The following is a 21,084-nucleotide window of genomic DNA, read 5'->3' on the forward strand; positions in this document are numbered from 1 at the left end:
ATAGGGTACGTTTTCTCCTGGAGAAAACGTACCCAGGTACGTTTTCTCTTGAGGAAAACGTACCCTATGAAAATAATAAATAATGGTTTTCATGGATATTCTTAAATGAAACAAAATAAAATATACAATGAACATTGTAGCATTTGTTGCTGTTGTTTTTAAATGCGTAGTCACGTACTTAAATTATTAAGACAATAATTTGTAACATACACATACTCGAACATGGCCTGAGCAGTTTAGTTAGTTGACAGTTAATACACCATAAACGAGACCGTTAAATAATTAGTTTTTATTGAAATCTCATTTGGAGAACTAAATGATGAGTATCTCAAGAAGTCGATATTGCGTTATTTTTTTTATTTTTTTTTTTTTTTACATTTTTTTTAAAATTTATCTATAAAACAAAGTTGCTTAATAAAACCAAGTCCACGTGGAAACTACTACGAAATGTAACATTGAACAGTCAATTTGCTTCTGACGCCAATGACATGCTGCTCAGGTATTTAATTGATTATCAATATAATTAAAATCAGGGGATCTCGCATGGAGAAACTCAAATCGGTAAGGCTACCGATAAATGGATAAATAGAAGTAGTCAGATAACACTTTATGACAGGTCATTACATTTCGTACTAAATTAAAAGTTGCTACAATTATTATAAAGATATTATTCATAAAATGAATATATTTCTATTCATCTATGCATTGAAATATGCATTAAAGTAGCATTTGAAAATTATTTAATATGTCCAACCCCTTTAAAATTATAAAGTATTAAATTCATATATCTATAAAACTCTTACATTTCTGTTTATTTATATTGTAAAATAGTATTTAAAAGTATTAAAAACTATTAAGTAGTATATTATGATTTTCATAGGGTACGTTTTCTCTTGGAGAAAACGTACCCGGGTACGTTTTCTCCTGGAGAAAACGTACCCTAGATATTGGGTACGTTTTCTCCTGGGTACGTTTTCTCTTGGGTACGTTTTCTCCTGATACCATTTTTCGTACATAATTTTATGTGTTGATAAAATGATGTCACAATGTACTGGCGAGAAATGGTACTTGGCGAGAACTGGTCGCACGCCAGTAGAGAAATTTCAAACTTTTATCATATTTATCATCAATTACATGAATTTTTTAAAAGGAAAAGATGGAATCATTCCTTAAGTATCAACTATGAGGTGATTATTATGATCAGGGTATGATCAAATTAATCTAATTCATCCAGAAAGGCTTTATGGTAGGTTTGATTATCATGCCCCGTCTGATCTTGCCTATTATTGCTCCTGCACCTTACAATATTTGAACAATGATTTCTATTTACGTATATTTATACTTATATTGATATAAATTACTCAGAAATAGTATGATTAAATATTTTATATTAATTAACATTTTTTAGAATATTACATGTATTTCCATTTCATACAAATGTATGTAAACCCTGCTTCGGCTTGTGCCCCAACAGTTTGATCTTCATAGATCTGCTGATATCATTTATAAAATGTATAGTATAATGTCATCGAATCACACAAAACAATGTACTAAGAACATAGTCTCCTGATATAGGCCTAGTTGTAGTTTGTTAAATAAAATGTCAAGGGGGATATATAGGTACTGGTAGCAAACAGACTGAGTATCATTATACACATGACATACTTGAATAAAGACTCTTACGCGTGTAAGAAAACCTCTATGATGCATGGTTAGTCCATTGGTGGTATCTGAGACTACTAATATCGATGATCTTAGGTATTGATGACCATTTCATGGCCATTGATGATCTGCATGTTTGAACTTTCTTAAGTACAAATGCCACTGATACCCATACCAACCATTAAACTAGGATTATACATCTACATGGAATGAAAACAAAAATAATTATAATTCAAATATAAAAATTGATGCTTAATAGATGTAATTTTTTTTTCATTTTTACAAATTCATATATGAAATTGTCATCATTATGAATACATGTAATAAATAAACATACAAAATAGTGCTATTCATGATGAGTTATAATATTACATCTAATAAACAAATAGATGTAATATCATAATTCACCATTAGTTTGTTAATTTGTATATGTCAATTTATACAGCAAAAACTGTTTACAAAAGTTACCATAGCTACCTTGGAAAACCTTACTGATAGTAAAATATACATCATAACCCTTGTAGATTAGTGTGCACCCACAATGGGTCCAAAAATAGGCTTGGCAAATTGAAGCTTAATTTCTGTTATTATAATCTGCAATATTTTAAATGCGAGCTAGTTTGAAATTGTTATTGTAAGCTGGGTTGCATCCCTCATTTTGTTTAAAGATTTTTTTCAGTGCTGTCTGTGTGAATGAATCAATCTAAGGAATACTCTGTCACAAGATTTTTTTGAGTCATATTTTTTCTTCAATAATTTGATGTTAATAAATAGTAATACTTCAGGGTTCTTAACAGTATTCATTTGCTTCATAAAATGAAAATATTCCAAGATATCTATTTTGAAAAGCCACCTTTCTTCATTCTGTTGAAGGACACCAATGTCTGTGAAGAACTCTTTGACATTTTGCTTAAATACATATTAATTTCAATTGTTTTGCTGATAGGTGTGTGTGTTAATCAATAAAACAATTGGAAGGGACAGAGTTTACACAACTCCTGATGCCTCAGGTTGATAATGCATGTATCTTTTTGTCTTATAGACAGGAAAGTAAGATCCATCCAGGTTTCACCGGAGACGCAGGATGTTCTCTGTTCTCTTTAAGTGCACTAAGTCCGTTAAGTACTACATCACTACATCAAGTATCATTTATTTGACCATTATTTTATGATATAGATGCTGATCTTATGTGTGTGTGAGAGAGAGAGAGAGAGAGAGAGAGAGAGAGAGAGAGAGAGAGAGAGAGAGAGAGAGATGCAATATTGCTGGGTACAAATGTTAGTCTGACATTTTAGGATTTTTTTTTCCAATAGGTATTTACATGTATGCTATTGATTTAGAAAACACCACCTCTACGGTCATGATGATTGATTTCAAATACCAGTAATGAATATAATAATGGCTCTTTAAGTTTCATTCTAAATTTGTAACTACCGGTACAAACCTCTTGTTATTTAGCTTGCAATAAAGAATGTTATATTACACATCTAAAAACTTAATTTCATGCAATTCTCGATTCAGTAATTTATGACACATACTCATTAAAATCATTTGATTCTGTGTCATCCTGAGTCATCCATCTGAATAGATAAAATTTTATTATAGAACGGTACATCAATTTTGAACACTTCCACGCAAAATATCGAAAACTTGGAAGTGAATGGAAGTTCTAATTTTTGTAAAATATACATTTTGGATGCTACTCTGCAAAAAAATTCTATATAGTGGCTCTGAGCATGTCTTGAAAAATATTTAAGTTATAAAAATATTGGCATGTTAATAAATTGATAATTAATTTGTAATTATTTAAGAAAAAAAATGAATATGTTTGCAATTTGCTGACTTATAGTCAAATATTAATTATATAATAATAGAAATAATGTCAGTATCAAATGATTTTAGTTTTTTGATCTTTTTATTCTGTGACGTCTGCATGGATTATCTTTCATGTTTTGTTACTTTTACTATTAATCAATTTTGATTAAACTGATAGATTAATTGAAAAAATATTGAACTTCCTGGATGCAAGAAAATAATTTTAATTATGTTGATTTATATATGAATAAAAAGGAAGTCATTACAGTTTATTCTTTGCACATAAAAAGCACAAGTTGATTTTGACTCAATCAGGAAATCATGGACTTTTTTAAATGGGGAAAGAAATGGTGATATCATAATCTTACCTTTCACTATTATCAAGAATCCATTCAGAATATAGAACAATTTACCAGGTAGGGCCAGTACCTCCCGGTATCAATCAGGAAGTAATCTGGGTTAAGATCACTTTGTTGTTTTTCTACGAACGTGGTGAACTTTCGGATTTACATGTGAAACAGGTAATTCCAGATCTAAAGTGAAACAAGTCTCTCATGTTATTCAGATTGAATAAGCTTAATCTTTAGTTATGATTGCTGGTGATTTTGCAATCCAGCTCTGTAGAAAGATAAAACACTATTTGCTAGCTTGCACGACCTGTTTAGATATCTAAAACTGACTTCACATGTAAAGTTGTTATTTTATTACCTATGGTTAAATTAACAAATATTATATAGGAATAAATGCCCTACAGTCACATGTCAAACTGGCCACCTTCAGATGCCATTATCTTCCAGGTTATAATTGGATAATAAATCAACATATTGCCACTTAGAACAACAGCCCATAAATGTTATCTTTGAAAATTAGCAATTATGGGTTCATAATCCAGTAGTTTGTTTTTCTTGTTTTTGAAAAACAACATAAGAAGAGGAATGCTAACCCAGTATTACCCTTTACACTACTAGCTTCTCTGTATTCTTGCTTAAATATTGACACATACAGCAGACAAAAAAAATAGAACAAAGCTGTGATAAACACTGGTACTTAAAGAATTTAAATACTGTAATAATTATTGATTCAGTTTAAACTCATGTTTTTTAAAGCCCTTTTGATGATATTTATTGCACGAAATATAAAATGAATGCATGTTTATTTTAATACATGTATCATGTTGTTGTATTAGGGGTGAAAAGGGTTGTATACATACAAAAATGACACTTTTAATTATACATCACTCTTATCAAACTTCAAGATGTACATGATACTTTTAAGGTTTTCTATTTTGTGAATTGGACATGATGATAGTCTTTGACTGCTATGCTTGTCCATATTTCTTGATAAGAGAAAACATCTATGGCATTATGGCATTATAGAAATGAAACACTTTTTGGAGGTTTATTCATCTTTTAGATTTTCATTTGAATTACATTGTTAAAAGTGTTCCTTTCATTTCTAGGTTCATGACATGTAGAGCAGAATTCGCTGTCCTATTCATACTTTTTACAAGCAGTGCCCTACACTGAAATTCTTTCCAAATAGCTCTAATTACAGGTAATGACTGTAAAATCCACTCAATTTTATAATGTTGTCTTGCTTAATGCTTGATTCTATTTTTCATGAGATTTAAGCCTTGTTATGTAAAAGAAGTTCAATTTTTTATTAGGTAGCCTGCGTAATGCCTGGAGGGCCACTACCCATAGGGGATGCCTACTTCCATATACTGACTAGTGATGCGAGTAACGTAACCGATGCAAACTGTACCCATGGAATCCAGTGGATCTACAAAGCCCTGGGAGACTGTGTGTGGGAGCCAAAGGGGATCTCCTCTGTAGCCCTAGGGCTGGCCTCTATTGTATTCTGGATGGTAGTCAGCATTCCGTAAGTACATGTACATGATCGAAAATAAATCGATACTCAGATAATCAGGTTGTCTGTTCATGTGTATATGGCTTTGACTATCATTTGACATTCAACATTATTAGAATGTCGGCTGATTTTGTCAAATAAAAAAAAATTAATTCACTCTCTCCTAATTAATCAGATCCACTAATCAAATGCATCTTCTTTGTATTTAAGCACTGTAAAACCTGGGTACAGTACTGTACTCTTGCGGTCCCAAATTCCCTCTCCATCACAAAACTAATAAATACATGTACTTTTGTCCAAGATATATTATGTGAGTTTGTTTATTCACTTGAATGGAAAAAAAACAGGATTTCTTTTTTAAATTGCCCCCTCCATTGTGTAAGGATGATGTACCTAGCTTAAAGTGAAAATTATACAGGTATTTTGCATTGCAAAAAGTACCCTACTGGTGATGATGGTGTTGAAAAATTATGCAAGGTGTAACAAAATGTTCATTTTATCAAATGAATCAAACCATTCGACATTGAAGTCTAATTTGCACCTTAGAGTACCTCACACATATTTTAAGTATGATTTGCTGAAGATATTTTCATCAACAGTCAGATGGTGAAGAACTGCAGGAACATTGCAGGTGTGGAGGGGATCTCTATCCTGCTGATCCTACAGTGGACGCTGGGTGACGCCACAAACCTAGTGGGAGCTATCCTGACCAATCAGCTACCTCTGCAGGTAACAAAGAATACCGCTTGATAGATTTCAAAATTTACCCCCCAAAATGTCTGTTTTTTTATACTTTGTATATAAATCAAAATGATATAAAAGTTACAATTGAACTCCAACAGTTTTGGTTGTTACCGGATCGATGAAATTTTAGTATTGTAGACTTGATGGTCAAAATCAAGAACATTAAACATAAAGAATTGGCTAACTTCATTTTACAACTTGGCCCATGTCAATTATGATGACCTTCATGTAATAGAAATGCTTAATTAATTTAAAAAAAAAAAAATCACTCCTTGATTAAGAGTTCTCAAGCTTGCTAATTGGAGAATTATGCACCACTTTCAAAGTAAGAAAAAAATTAAGCTAGATTGAACAAAAAAGTGGTTAATAATGTTTGAAATATTCAAAGTAACTAAATTATAGGATAAGGGAAATCTTTATGTTTGTTAGAAGCTTTAATTCAGAATCTTTTATTTGACATGTATTAACTGCTATTAAATTTGGTGTGAAATTTTCTGATTTATGCCAGGAAATGATTTCCTTTACACACTTGAAACACAAAGCAAATAATGCACTCTAATAAATGTATTAATGGTAATTTTATTCTCAAAAAATATTTTTTTCCAGATATACCTTGCCATATACTTTGTGTTTGCTGATCTAGTCCTTTTCTCCCAATATATTTATTACCAAATATGGAAGCGAAAACAGGCAAAAGGCAAGTTCAAATTTGATATTTCACTTTCCACTTCCTTACATTGTAATTAGGCATTGTCTCCATTTATATAGCAGGGGTATGTTGTTTACATCGATTTATCATAGATTTGAGGCCACATCCACATTTTGAAAGCTTGTTTTCTATATGAAAAGGTGTCAAAAATGCGGTCTATGGAAACAGCTAAATTAATCATTTGCATCCTTGAAAGAACTTGGAACATATGTTTGCTCATATTTTTTTATTAAAAAAGTGCGAAGTCTTGTGTGCTTGTCTCTGTGGTAATTTATGAATTTCAACCAATCTTGACCTCATGAATATCAAAGCCCTGAACAATGTGACTCAGATCTAGTCACATTCACACTCAGGCTCAAAAAGAGTTTTTAGATTGCTTTCTTTGGTATCAATTAAAAAACTTAATAAACAATTCAAACACACTTTAATCTAGGTACTCATGCATTCTATTCGCACGTTTGATTGATGCTCCACCTTCTTTTTCAAATGATACAATGCCATATACATACATCGTCAGATACCCATGTGTGATCGTGTCTTTTACTTATCATGATAAGTAAAAGACGTGATCACCCGTGGGTATCCGACAATGTACCGTATACATAGCACTAACAGTGAAATCAAGATTTGACACTGAAGTATACAATTTTTTATCATTGATATTATGTGTATAATGAAAGTTTTCTTTACAAAAATATTTTCAAACAGACCATACTTGGAATTTTTTTATTAAAATTTTACAATATATTTGTTTTAAAGTATCAATTTAGTGTTTAAAAAGGGGCGAGATCGTAGTAGAAGATTCAATCTGAAGTGAATTAGTTCTTCATTAGCTTAGAGGATTCAATCTGAAGTGAATTAGTTCTTCATTAGCTTTTAGATATGCCTAAGAATTAATTGTAGAATATTATCATGGTGTGAAATGGACCATTTGTTTTCAGAGTGGTCTCTGGTGGCACCAGTCTTTTAGCTTACCTTTAAGTAGGGCTTAAAGGTCATATGAAACGATTTTTAACACTATAATTTTCTTTCATAAATATAAAGCTTGGTATAAACAAATGTTAAAATACGTGATGTAAGATTTTTTTGCCTTTGCATTACTGAGAAATAACCGTGAAAACTGAGCACCTCAAAAAATTCTTCCCCGCTTATCGTTCTTGATTTTGTGGATTTATGACGTCACACAGACCCACCGATGTAAACAATGCATTAAAACTAGTGTAATTTTAAAGAAGTTTATCGATTAAATTTTAGTAATTTTTGCATATATGAACGTGTCTTTCTTTTCAAATGAGATAATTTGATTTCGTAGTAGCCTACAGATGACTTAGTTTTAATTGGTCGTTAATGAATAAGCTTTCATGATGAAGATCCCATACTGCAGTGGAAATTTAACGAAAGAAATGCTCCAACATTAACAGCTGATTAATGAATTATGCTTATCCTTTTGAAATAGAAACATCATTTTCTTCTTCGGTACGTATAATGATTGAACTACTTTAAAGGGAATAAAAGCATTTTAATTGATTTGATTTATTTTGTCACATAAAAAAGTTTAAGATAGGCCAATGAAAATGTTTGAGGCATTGTGTACATAGTTTGTATTTAAGAGCTGCTGTTAAATGCCGCAAAATTATTCTTAAATTTTATTTTGAAATAATATTAATTTCTGACTTATTGATATATACATGTATATCTTTAGAAAATACTTTGTGTACACGTGTATTAACGTTTTATTAAGATCGCGGAAATATGGCATTTAAGGATTTAGAAATGTATCGGTAAAATAATTAAATCGGTTGTTTGATAAAAATAGTTGTGAACGAATGTAAAGATAATCAACAGATTTTATTAAGAACAAGCATCAATAATGATAAAAAACGAAAGAAAAGATTGCGGAAGGAAGTGAGATAGAAGGAACACCGCACATTTATACACATTGTAAAATCAAAACACCGCACATATCAATATAAGTACACGTTTCAAAATCTAAATATTTGAAGAAATTTCTCCTAGACTAAAAATAATTAAATGGTAACATATTTGTGAATTTGTAAGCGAAACAAACAGTATAATCGTGAAGCGAATGAGGCACCACGAGGCTTATAAGTTTAGAAAAAAAATCTTAATGAATCGCATGAACGTGCAAATGGGAAAAACGATCAGTTATTTTTGAATTTGTCAATTTCATAAAAAAAGGTCGAAATAAAACATATATACATGCATATAGTAAAATTATAATAAACTTGCATGTGGATCTATGAAGAAAATCATTCATTTTCCGTGCAGTCTCGAAACTGAATATGTACACGCTATTAAATATAAACGCACACAATTTCATTTCTTGAGAGAAAAAATACTGACGTGGTTGATTATTTTATAATAATACAAGTTTTTATATAGAATAGTATTTTTTTTTCTTTTAAAATGCTGCAAAATGACATGGACATTTGTATTCACAACATAGCTTTATAAGGCTATTGGGGCTTACTGACGTCATAAGCAAGGGAGGTAAGCCGCGTACGTCAATGTTCCTTTTCGCGAATAAGTGATTTTGATCGACTGGCGCTCACATTTTGCATAAAATATTCTAAAAACAATGCCAGTCTTATTAAATAGGCACTTATGAACTTATTCCCGTATATAACTCAATATGGTCAGGATATCGTTTCATATGACCTTTAAGTGAGCTGCTCCAATCAAGGTCTGTCCAAAATGTCATCGGCCTCTTTAACAATAGCACCTGTGGTAAAGGGCTGTCAAATTTGTTTACCATTTCCAAGGGGAGATAGTTAGAAATATGAAATTGGGTTGAGTGTTTTGAACATATTTATTTCTATAAAACCAGATAGCCAGAAATTTCAAAACATTTGCTTCCTTACATGTACCGGTATACTGGTGGTAGATGCAAGAGTGATCAAACCAAGAAGTCCAGGGGGTAGGATTACTGGGTGTGTCCCAATTAGCTTATAAATCATAAATTGGGTCAAGAAAAGACCATTTATTTTTTAGAATGGGGGAGGGGCTTTTTGCTAGTGAGGTTGGTTATCTACTATGAGAAGAGTTTAAAATTGTTTAGGTAAGCAATGTAGCCCACTGGCTTTTTGTTTCATGTTTTTGTTTGATTGTAACAAGAAATAGTTTGCCCTTTCTTATGTTAGACCCATTTTCACCGTCTATTTTAGAACAAAGAGAATACAGACCAGGGACTTTGCCAAAAATTGTTCTATGTTTTACGGGTGCATTTCTTGGAACCAATTTTATGGGACCCGCTGTCTACCAAGCAGTTTCACCATTTCAAAACCAGGGTTCAAACATGCATATAATGCAGCACCCAGCTGGCAGAAGTTTGCTGGCTACCAACTTACAACATAATGCTGTGATATTTCATGTAAGTGTTTACTGTAAATGCACTATATTTAGCATGTACGATATTTGGCGGAATATGATTTTTCAACAAGTTAATGTGGATTTGATTTAGCTAATTTCTGAATGTACCTATTTATCTACTTTCATATTTTACATTTGGCGATATACTTGATTTAGCGGACGTTTTCCGCCAGTAACACTATATAAATAGAATACACAGCCAAATGTAATACGTTTAAAGTAATTTCTGCAGTTACTGTAAAGTTTTAAAGATATTGTGGTTAACTTGACTTCACCGACCTTTGTTTTATCAGAGATTTTAACTTCATCCATGCCCTAACTAAATGAGTTTAAACATGACACCTTTAAGTTTTTAGGGGAAGTGCATATAACTATGTATTAAAAATATCACTCGATCAGTGAGGATAATTGGAAACATTTGTCAAAGTCTCTCTTTAACCATTAATATCTCTCTAAGTACTTCAAGATTTAGATATGTATAAGGAAGTGAAATTCCTTTGGCTATGCCCATTATAATACGCTGATATCATAGAAAACAATTTTCATAAACATGAATTGCATTTTTAGGTCACCTGAGTCACTCAGATGACCTATTGCTATTGGTCCTTGTTCGTCGTCGTTCATCATGTGTTGTCCGTCGTTCATTAAAATTTTTACTTTTCATGCTTCTTCTTAAAAACTACAAGGCCGTTTTTAAAACCCCCGCTCCGAAGGAGAGGGGGTATACTGTTTTACCCTTGTGTGTCTGTCTGTCTGTCTGTCCGTCCGTCTGTCTGTCTGTCTGTCCTTCTGTCCATCCGTCCATCTGTCTGTCTGTCTGTCCGTCCGTAACAAAAATTTCTGTCGCATTTATCTCAGCAACTATTTATCGCAGATGCTTGAAATTTTAACACAGTGTTTGTTAAGGCATGCCATATATATTTTTGTCAATCCGATGCCAACTTCCTGTTAAATGACGACTTTGCTTATTTTTTAACCAAAATTTTCAAACAAATTTTCGTCAAAGAATTCTCAGCAACTGTTTATCGCAGATGCTTGAAATTTTAACACAGTATTTGTATAGGCATGCCATATCGTGGGATATATTTTTTTACCAATCGGACGTCAACTTCCTGTTAAATGACGACTTTGTTTATTTTCAGCAAAAATTTTCAAACAAATTTTTGTCAAAGATTTCTCAGCAACTGTTTATCGCAGATGCTTGAAATTTTTACATAGTATTTGTATAGGTATGCTATATAGTGGGATGTATTTTTGTACAAATCGGGCGTCAACTTCCTGTTTAATGAGAACTTTGTTTATTTTTAGCCAAAATTTTCAAACAAATTTCCGTCAAAGATTTCTCAGCAACTATTTATCGCAGATGCTAGAAATTTTAACACACTGTTTGTATAGCTTGTCATATTGTGGGATATATTTTTGTATCAATCGGACGTCAACTTCCTGTGAAATAATGACTTTGTTTATTTTTAGCCAAAATTTTCAAACAAATTTTCGTCAAAGATTTCTCAGCAGCTATTTATCGCAGATGCTTGAAATTTTTACACAGTGTTTGTTAAGGCATGCCATATTGTGGGATATATTTTTTTACCAATCGGATGTCAACTTCCTGTTAAATGAGTACTTTGTTTTTTTTAGCCAAAATTTTCAAACAAATTTTCCTCAAAGATTTCTCAGCAACTGTTTATCGCAGATGCTTGAAATTTTAACACACTATTTGTTTAGGCATGCCATATTGTGGGATATATTTCTGTACCAATCAGATGCCACCTTTCTGTTAAATGTCGACTTTACTTATTTTGCATATTCACATCAGTGCGGGGGTATCACTAGTGAGCATTGGCTCACAGATATCTTGTTTACCATTTTTTGTGTGAAGCATCTCAATAGTAAGAGAAATGCAAGTTGTGAAATGCATGACTCTACCACCCCCTGGGCCTCATAGGCAGAGCCAAATATGCCCCCAAAAAAGCCCAATTAGTACATGTATATTAAATCTTAGAGAATCTTCTTCTCTACTCCCATCCATATTTGAAAAGAATTACTGTAAATGCAGAATTCTAATTTCCACTAAGTCTTCCACCTAAATTGTGAAATTCATGGTCCCTGGGACAGGGGTTCAGGCCCTAAGGCAGGGCTAGTATGACCATATGTGAGTAAAAATATATCAAATTTTTTAAAAAATCTTCTCCTCTACTCCCATATATATTTTAGAAAAATTAAATGCATGATTATGATGTCCATAAAGCCTTCTACTTAAATAATGAAATTCATTGTCCCTGGGTTCAGGTTCAGGTTTAGTGGGGGCCAATATGACCACACAGTAAAAATGTATTGATTTAATTTTTTTCCTGTACTATCAAGTCATGGGTGATAAACTAATGCATCGTTATTATACTCATAATGTCCTGATGATGTTAAATTGTGAAATTCACTGTTTGTCATCCTTAACAATTTTAACTTCATCTTGAAAACAACAAAGCAATTTTTCACTCAGGAATATTGAATTAAATATGTGTTCCATTTTAGAAAATCTACTTTAATATCCTGTGTATTGCATACTTGTAGAAAAAAGCTGTAATAGTATGCATTTGTGTGCATAATTAATGAAACTGTGAATATCATTAAAGATTGATTTAAAAAAATAATAAAAGTGGGACAACAGTCAGAGGAGTCACAGGGTTTAGACTTCAAAATGGAAATATGAGACTCTGACATGTCAGACTAAGGGCTGTTAATAGTACATTTGTACTAAGGTGACCACCAAGGCCTGTGGGCCTCTTGTTTATCAAAGCATCAGCATTATGAAGAATCTGTCTACTCTGTATTTTGTAGCGCAAAAGCATTGATCAGTCATTGCACATTGTCTGTGCATCTGAAAATTTTCACAAGATTATTAAAGACCTGTCACATTTGATATATGGCGTGTATACCTGCACAATTTTAACAGAAATGATAAGTGACCAGTTTTGCTTGTGAACCACATTTTGATTCAGATTTGATGAAATTTCAAATGAAATGAAATTTCAGGGATTTAAAGATGAGATTGGCTATGCAATAGGAATAGTCTCCAGTATATTTTACATAGGATCAAGGACAGCACAATTGTACAAAAATGTGAGTATTCTTATGATATGCTCTGGTTCTATCAATAGAAGCTACTTTCCTGGCCCACCCTACTCATCTCCATAAAAAATTCAAACAAAACTAGAATGTTGTTCATTTAGTCTTAAATTAAACCTTGATAACACTAGCGTACCAATGTCATCTTAGTTGGCATTTGTGGCCACCAGTTTTGACAAGGTAAATATTCAACATAATATCCATTTCAGTGACAAATTATTGGTCAATGAGTGTACTGACCATGAAAAAGATGCTTAGTTAAGCTTTGTGTTTTGTATGAACTGGATGCATAAACACTTGATTTTTTTTTAACAATTTTTTTCAAGGACAGACTACACGCTAGAACTTTTTTTGATATCAAGATTTATTGAATAGTTCTTTTACCCTGAATGAATCACTGAAATAAAATGAATAACAATAAATTACTTGAAGAGAATCATATTAACAAATTTTGATGATATACAAAGCATTATGTTTTCCTATGGGCACCTTTTGGATGATTGCTGATATCTATTTGCATTTATTGGGATGAATATTATTGAACAACTTAATTGTATGCTTTATTAAAGTGTGAATTTTTTTGTTTTAGTACAAAAGGCAATCAACAGATGGCTTGTCCATTCTGATGTTTTGGCTGGCTATTTTCGGTAACCTGACATATGGACTAGCAATACTAGTGAGAGAGTTGGACAGTGTGTATGTTATACGACACGTTCCCTGGCTTGTAGGGAGTCTGGGAGTTATCCTTCTTGATGCCTCTGTATCCTTTTAAACATTTCAGCCATGCATTGTTGTTGTACATGTACTGTGAAATCATTAAATTTCATAGGGGCCAATTATAAAAAAGCCTAAATTGCTCCAATCCAGGTGATACGAGTATAACTTGGGTAGATATTGAGTTCATTCCTTATAATTTAATTTTCTGTAATTTGCTGTACAAATTGAGTCCGTTTTACTTTTAAAAATGATATTAATCTGTTCAAAATTCAAACGTAACGTCAAGCGGATTAGTACGTTTTTGACGTTGGAGCATTGTGACGTGTCTTGTGACGTGCAAACCAGGTTATACAAATTTAACTAAATTTTTCTATCCAATCAAATGCTGCATTACAACCAGAATTAAATTATAAATGATTTTCTACATCTTTTAGTGGTTGAACAAATACTGGAAAATATGACATAATACATATGTTATATTACAATTATAATAATTGAAGGGAAAATGGAAAAAAAGAATGAATGATCATGCAGATATCAGAGGAGTATAAATAAATCGAAATGCTGTATTATAAGTTTTCAACATTTTCACCTTTTGTAAGTATATTTCACCATGTTTGACAGGATCAAAATCAGACTGCAATGAAATTATGACTTACCGGGTATTCACTTTATATTATCACCTTATCACAATAATTCCGGTATAAATGGTATCATGTTTCCAATTTGTTTGACTATGGTTTCAACCTAAATTCTTTGCTTAATAACACTCAATTTGATATGTTTGTATCGGATCAATTCATAACTAAATCATATAATAAAACAATAATTGCTGTTTTTTCCAATCAATACAATGATTAAGCTATCCTCGAAGTACAATATTCACCTCGCCTTTAGCTTGATGTTTTATACATATATATATCTATCTTAATTCTTTGGTAGCTAAATCATCATATTGTCCTAAAAAACAGCAATAATTGTACAAAAGTACTGGTTCTAATCTACAGATTTGGCCAAGCACAACAGAGGCCTGTTCAACAGAGCAAGCTCTTGTGAGCCTTCGCTTCCCTATACCCGCAACACAAATTTTGGTGAGCGATCGCGAGCGCTTGCTCTGTTGAACTCGTCTCAGCTGGTCATCCAAGACTGGGTGTAAAACATGACATCATTGTACCTTAACCATGTCCAGCTGGTGCTGCAATTTAAGTATTATGGAGGTGAGGACTTTGACACACTTTCTAACGAACCTCTTCTTCAAGATCAGGAAATAGTGGTGGAAGTGGAACCAAGTAGTCGTCAATATGGCACCATCAACTAGTCCCTCCTTGTTTCTTCATATGTTGTGGAAAACATTCCTCCATTGTGACACAGCATATTTTCTACAGGATGTCAATTTTTGAAACTAAATGTTGGACTGTGATTTTTTTTTTTTACATAATCAATCCGTAGGCCTTCCAATTTAGTTTCATCAAAAAAATCAAATGATGTATGATTTTAGTGGTGCATCCCTCTCTGATATGAAATCAGTGATAATCCGATATCAGGGAGGTTTCAAAGAAATGATATTATACCGGAAATAATTCAAAGATTTACATGAGATTAAATGGGGAGTGCCAATATTCTAATAATTATTATGGATCTAACAGTATTTGTACAAAGAGTTGTGTCATGACTTTTATGCCATGGAATGGTAGTGACATGTTAGTGCTGTCTGTCCATGGATCATTCCTACATTCCATCATTCAATCAATTTGATTGCTAGCCTTCTCGGGAATTCTGTACTCCACAGTAGTTTAAAATACTGTAACTTTTTTAATGTCAGAAACAAAAAATATTATAGAACAACTGTTTTCATGAAATTTAAAAATGTTTTATAAAAAGTATGAATAAACTTTCAAACTGACAAATCTTAGAACTCATATATCTGCAGTGAAATGTTTGCTACATACATGTAAGAATTAGCTGGTTCATGAAATTTCTCCTGCAGGGATTTGAAAATTGAAAATTCTCCATGTTCATTATGTATGTTGTTTTCCAAACGGTATTAATTTTGATAGATATGAATTTTGTTTGGGCACAATGAATGCTGCTTTAATATACGTTAGCCATAAAATCCTTGTCTATGTTTGTTATTACATAATCTATAGAGTTTTAGGATTTCAATAAGACAAATGGGTTTTGTTTTTCAGTCAAACTTACAGACACGGGTATATATTTCAGTCCCTAGTCAGATTAAGTTATTGTGTTCTTAGTTTTCTTTCTGCTGATTCTAACTAGTGTACACATGTTGAAGATAATGCTATGCCTTCAAAGATTGTCAAACAGTTATTATGTCCATAATAATATATGTAAAAAGAATGAAAGGGTAAGCATTTTACCAGCACTGTTGCCTTTCTAATTTATGCACTGGTATTTTGTATACATACGGTAAGTTAATTGATGGAAAATAAAAAACAAAACAAAACAAGAAATTGTCAAGCTACACATCCTTTTGTTTTTATTTTCATTTTTAAATTGAATTTACATTTTTATATGTGTACTAGTATGTGGGTAACAAGTCTCTTATCAGAATTGCACAAAAATACCTATCAGGTCTCAGTATGTATCTTTGGGAAATGTGATATAAGTATGTGTGATCAAATCATACTCCTCCTGGCAAATAAAATGATTGAACAATTTGTAAGCCTTGATTATCAACTTTTTGAAAACTCAAGGGATTTCTCTACATTAGACTGATTTCAATGGTGTAATATGAAGAAAATCAGTGGATTCAATGGAAAAACCTGTTTAAGTCATGCCATGACTCACTCTCCCCTGGGTTCAAATGTGACCAATCAACCACCTTTGAGTAATATGATATTACTAGCTAGTGTTTTTAAGGACTCTTCCATGTTTGATATTGTACAAGCTGGCATTATTATTTTATTTTAGAACTTCATTGACATAATCCCATTGAACTCAGTATTTTTAAAACTGATTAATTTACAGCAATTCCTAAGAAAATGAAAAGGAAATGTTTCTTATTAGCTCACTTCGATTGAAAGCTCTCCAAGTGAGCAATTTGTTTAATTTTTACATTTTTGATTTTTTCCCCAGAACCACTTGGCAGATTAATTGGCACAAAGCATCTTTAGGTCAAGGGGATTTAAGTTTCTTAAATTTAAAATGAAGGTCCACACCCTCTTTCAAAGGGAGATAATTAAGAATATAGAAAAAATTGTTGACATCTTTCAAAAATCCTCTTCTTAAAAACCAATTGATATTTTACATAAGAATAACTGGAGAAAAAGATTAAAATCTTTTTATACAGATTCTATTCCACTTTGTATACATGTATATATATTTTGTATATGACTCCATAAATCTGATTTTATTATGGCTATTGTTGCTCAGGTGAGCGATATGACCCATGGGTCTCTCGTATGAGAGAACCTTAAATCTACATTTTTATTACTTTTTGGGTATAATCAGAAGATGAAATATCATCACTATAGTTTAATTTTGAAAACTTGATTTTTTTACCTTTCAAAATCTTCAAATCGTGGTTTTCATCTACAAACCATACCAGCTGCTTGAGGTCGTGCGTTATCACCCAAACCCACCATACACAGACTGCGATGGGTCAAGCTAATTAAACAAAAAAGATAATGGTTCTTGGTGCTATGAAGGATGTGAGCTTTGCAGAAAAAATACATAACCCACGCCAGCGTATCTGATATTCTGTAATTTTAAAAATATGTATCTTCGCTAGCCAAGTGTCCCCAAGGGGGAGGTGAGAAAAACGAATCGGACACTTGGCTAGCGAAGATGGCGCGTCTGATGTTTTGTTATTTTAAAAATGTTTTATTATGCATTGTTACATCGCACTTTGAAAAATTACGACCAGCTCAACACACTTTGAATATTTTTTTTCAAAGTGCGTTGATATAGTTGATATTAAGGCACTTTGAAAAAAAAAATGAGCAGGGTCTAGTCGAAGTTGTTAAAGGGACTTTGACACGATTTTATATCAAAATTTTATTTTCCATTGTTTATGTATAAAATGGTTTACTTGCACATTTTGAATGATTAACCAAAATTTGAATGTTAGTAGTTATAAGAGAGATACAGAGGTAAGAAATCATTGTTCTGTAAACAAAGCTCGAGTCTTATAATGTAAAGTATAGAATTATTTGACAAAATAACTTGGTGGCAAACAAGGTAAACTGATTCAGTTTGTTCATAAATAATATTATTAACAGAAAAAAGTTACATTTAATTGAAACTTAGATTATACCAATAAACACGTCTAAACAATCAAAAGACTCGAGCTTTGTTTACAAAACAAAGAATGTCAAACGCTGTATCTTGCTTATAACTCAATATTTGACTTTCAAATTTTGACAAAGCATTAAAAATACCCATATTAACCATTCTATTAACTCATATAAACATTAATCAAAGTACTGGGAGTACTGAAAGACGGGGGTCTTGAAAGTTTGAATTTGTAATTGTCCTTGATTTCCTCGAATATGCTTCCAAAAATTATGAGTTTGAATTAGTTGTTACAATCTATGTTAATTCGGCTATTTTGCAATTGTCTGACACTTTGTCTAAATTTTACTCAATCCCGGCCTTCATAATTGTAGAAAATTGACTTAACGGTATTTAATGTAAAAAAAAGACCCCAAGGAAAATTTTTAAAAATTACTACTAACCGGGAAAATCAAACAATTATATCAAAGTAGATAATTTTAATCATTATATTTTTTCAATTTTGTGATCCAAGGGAAAATCCACAAGTCGGACGATATCCGTATTAAAAGTTTTATGAAAACCCCGAAAACTCTAAAACTGCTGAATTAACAAAGTGAACATTTGTATACCAATAACAAACACAGGCACCTGACGTTAGAAATATTTTTTACAATAAGATTCCAAGAACTTTAACAATAAAAAGATTTGTCACGGTCGCCATTTGGAGATTTTTAAGACCGACTTATCTGACACGATTTTCTTCATCTGCGATTCATGCAAAATTAATAGGTAAAAATACATGTAAATCCGTTCGCCACTTACTACTTTTTTGTGTAAACTCGTGCATCACCTTCACGAATTACGATACAACCGTTCCTTTCATTAAAAATCATACTTCGGAAATCAGAGACATAAATAACAGAGATTGGCAACTCCGCCATTAGCATGTAAATGTTACGGGACCAACCTTACTTTGAGAACTACAAGTGCAACAGCAATTTTGTATAAGTCATTAAATTTGAACCTGATAGTGAACATTAACATGAACCTGTAAATATGTTTAAGCATGTTTTATTTTAGCTGCAGGACTGTAGCTCCCGGTCTGAAAAAATTCGGATGGACGACCTGGGAGCTACAGTGCGTACCATAGGAAAAATCTGCAATTTACGGCGCACAAAAAATTGTAGCTCCCAGGTCGTCCATCCGAATTTTTTCAGACCGGGAACTACACTCCTGCAGCTAGTTTTATTTATGAAATATTTACAAAAACTCTTTATTTAGTTTTTAAATTACTTTTTTTTAACTTATTGACTTTTCACAAAGTAATGATAATGCATTACTTTACTCATGTAATGGTAATGTAATGCATTACTTCAAGAAAATTAAGAAATGGTAATGAAGGCAACTTGTTAGCATTGGATTTGAGTATAGATAATATTAGAATCACTTTAGTCAATATCTATGGGCCTAACTCAGATTGTCCAGATTTTTATGATAAAGTACGAGAATGTTTTTTGGAACTTGATAATGATTTTTTTATTTTATGTGGTGATTTTAACATAGCCCTCAATCAAACTCTTGACACCCATAATTACTCTCATGTAAATAATCCCAAAGCCAGAGAAAAGCTACTAGAGATTATGAGTGACTTGGGTTTGATTGACTATTATAGAATCCTTAATCCCGATAAAAAAATCTTTACATGGAGAAGAAAAACCCCATTTAAACAAGGGCGTCTTGATTACATCCTTATTTCAGAAAATCTTTCAAATATTACTGAAACTGTTTCAATCAAATCAGGCTATAGATCAGATCACTCTGTTGTTGTTTATAAACTTAAATTTAATTCTTTTGTGCGAGGAAAAGGCTTATGGAAATTTAATAATAATTTACTTCATGATAAAATATATGTTGAAAAAGTTAAAAAACTTATTGTGTCTGTTAAAGATCAATATAATAACTCTATTGATGAGTCTGCCTTTTTAGACATCCTTCTCATGGAAATCAGAGGAATAACTATTTCCTATTCATCATACAGAAAGAGAGAAAATGATAAAATTGAAAAACAATTAATTTCTGATATTAATGAATTAGAAAATAGCACTGATTTTGACTTTTCATTGTTAGAAGAAAAACAAGCAACTCTAGAAACTTTAAGAAAAGAAAAATTGCGAGGGCATTTCATACGTTCTCGGGCGAAGTGGATTGACGAGGGTGAAAAACCTACAAAATATTTTTGTCATTTAGAATCCCGGAATTTTCTCAATAAAATTATTAAAAAAGTTTTTTTTTCAGAAGAAAAGATTTTATATAAACAATCAGAAATTATGGAAGAGGTTAAGTCCTTCTATGAGAAGTTGTTTAAAAATTCAGACTCAGAGCTTGTAGATATAGATATACAGTCTGTTGTCCAGCCTTTAGACATACCAAAATTAGACAATATAACAGCTGACTTTCTAGATAGAGATATTAGTGAGAGAGAAATTTTCAATGTTTTAAAGGGTATGAAAAATAACAAGTCTCCAGGGAGTGATGGTTTTTCAGCTGAATTTTATAAATTTTTCTGGAATGATCTAAAAATATACATTACAAGCGCTATTAATCATATCTTTGTGCATGGTCAGTTGCCAGTGTCCCAGAGACTAGGAATCATATCATGTCTGCCAAAAGGGGATAAACCCAGGCAATTTTTAAAAAAACTGGAGACCTATTACTTTACTTAATGTTTTATACAAGCTAATATCTGGATGCATCAGTTATAGAATAAAATCCACCTTAGACCTACTTATTTCAAATACACAAACAGGTTTCATACAGGG

General features: G+C 32.0%; 2 protein-coding genes across 8 annotated transcripts in view; one reads left to right on the forward strand and one right to left on the reverse strand.

Moving 5' to 3' along the window:
- LOC128186795 (eukaryotic translation initiation factor 4 gamma 1-like) overlaps positions 1–3,980 on the reverse strand; it is a 21,592-nt gene extending 17,612 nt beyond the window's left edge. For both annotated transcript variants that reach the window (XM_052856689.1, XM_052856688.1), the window contains exons 1-2: positions 3,846–3,980; positions 1,684–1,862 (exon numbers count right to left, since the gene is read on the reverse strand). In XM_052856689.1, coding sequence (XP_052712649.1) covers positions 1,684–1,710 — 27 coding nt within the window. In that variant the 5' untranslated portion in view covers positions 1,711–1,862; positions 3,846–3,980. The remainder of the gene's footprint in view (positions 1–1,683; positions 1,863–3,845) is intronic.
- LOC128186796 (lysosomal amino acid transporter 1 homolog) overlaps positions 1–15,937 on the forward strand; it is a 16,633-nt gene extending 696 nt beyond the window's left edge. For 4 of the 6 annotated variants that reach the window (XM_052856693.1, XM_052856692.1, XM_052856695.1 and 1 more), the window contains 8 exons: positions 4,937–5,031; positions 5,144–5,358; positions 5,946–6,075; positions 6,697–6,787; positions 9,985–10,190; positions 13,220–13,306; positions 13,902–14,072; positions 15,219–15,937. In XM_052856693.1, the coding sequence (XP_052712653.1) occupies positions 5,156–5,358; positions 5,946–6,075; positions 6,697–6,787; positions 9,985–10,190; positions 13,220–13,306; positions 13,902–14,072; positions 15,219–15,347 (1,017 nt within the window). In that variant the 5' untranslated portion in view covers positions 4,937–5,031; positions 5,144–5,155 and the 3' untranslated portion in view covers positions 15,348–15,937. Of the gene's footprint in view, positions 1–1,150; positions 1,247–3,875; positions 3,999–4,936; positions 5,032–5,143; positions 5,359–5,945; positions 6,076–6,696; positions 6,788–9,984; positions 10,191–13,219; positions 13,307–13,901; positions 14,073–15,218 lie in introns of those variants that run through there. The other 2 variants (XM_052856694.1, XM_052856696.1) reach the window with 2 other exon arrangements.
- Positions 15,938–21,084: the final 5,147 nt, after the last annotated feature.

Source organism: Crassostrea angulata, chromosome 6 (genome assembly GCF_025612915.1).
Source record: "Crassostrea angulata isolate pt1a10 chromosome 6, ASM2561291v2, whole genome shotgun sequence".
NCBI lineage: Eukaryota > Metazoa > Mollusca > Bivalvia > Ostreida > Ostreidae > Magallana > Magallana angulata.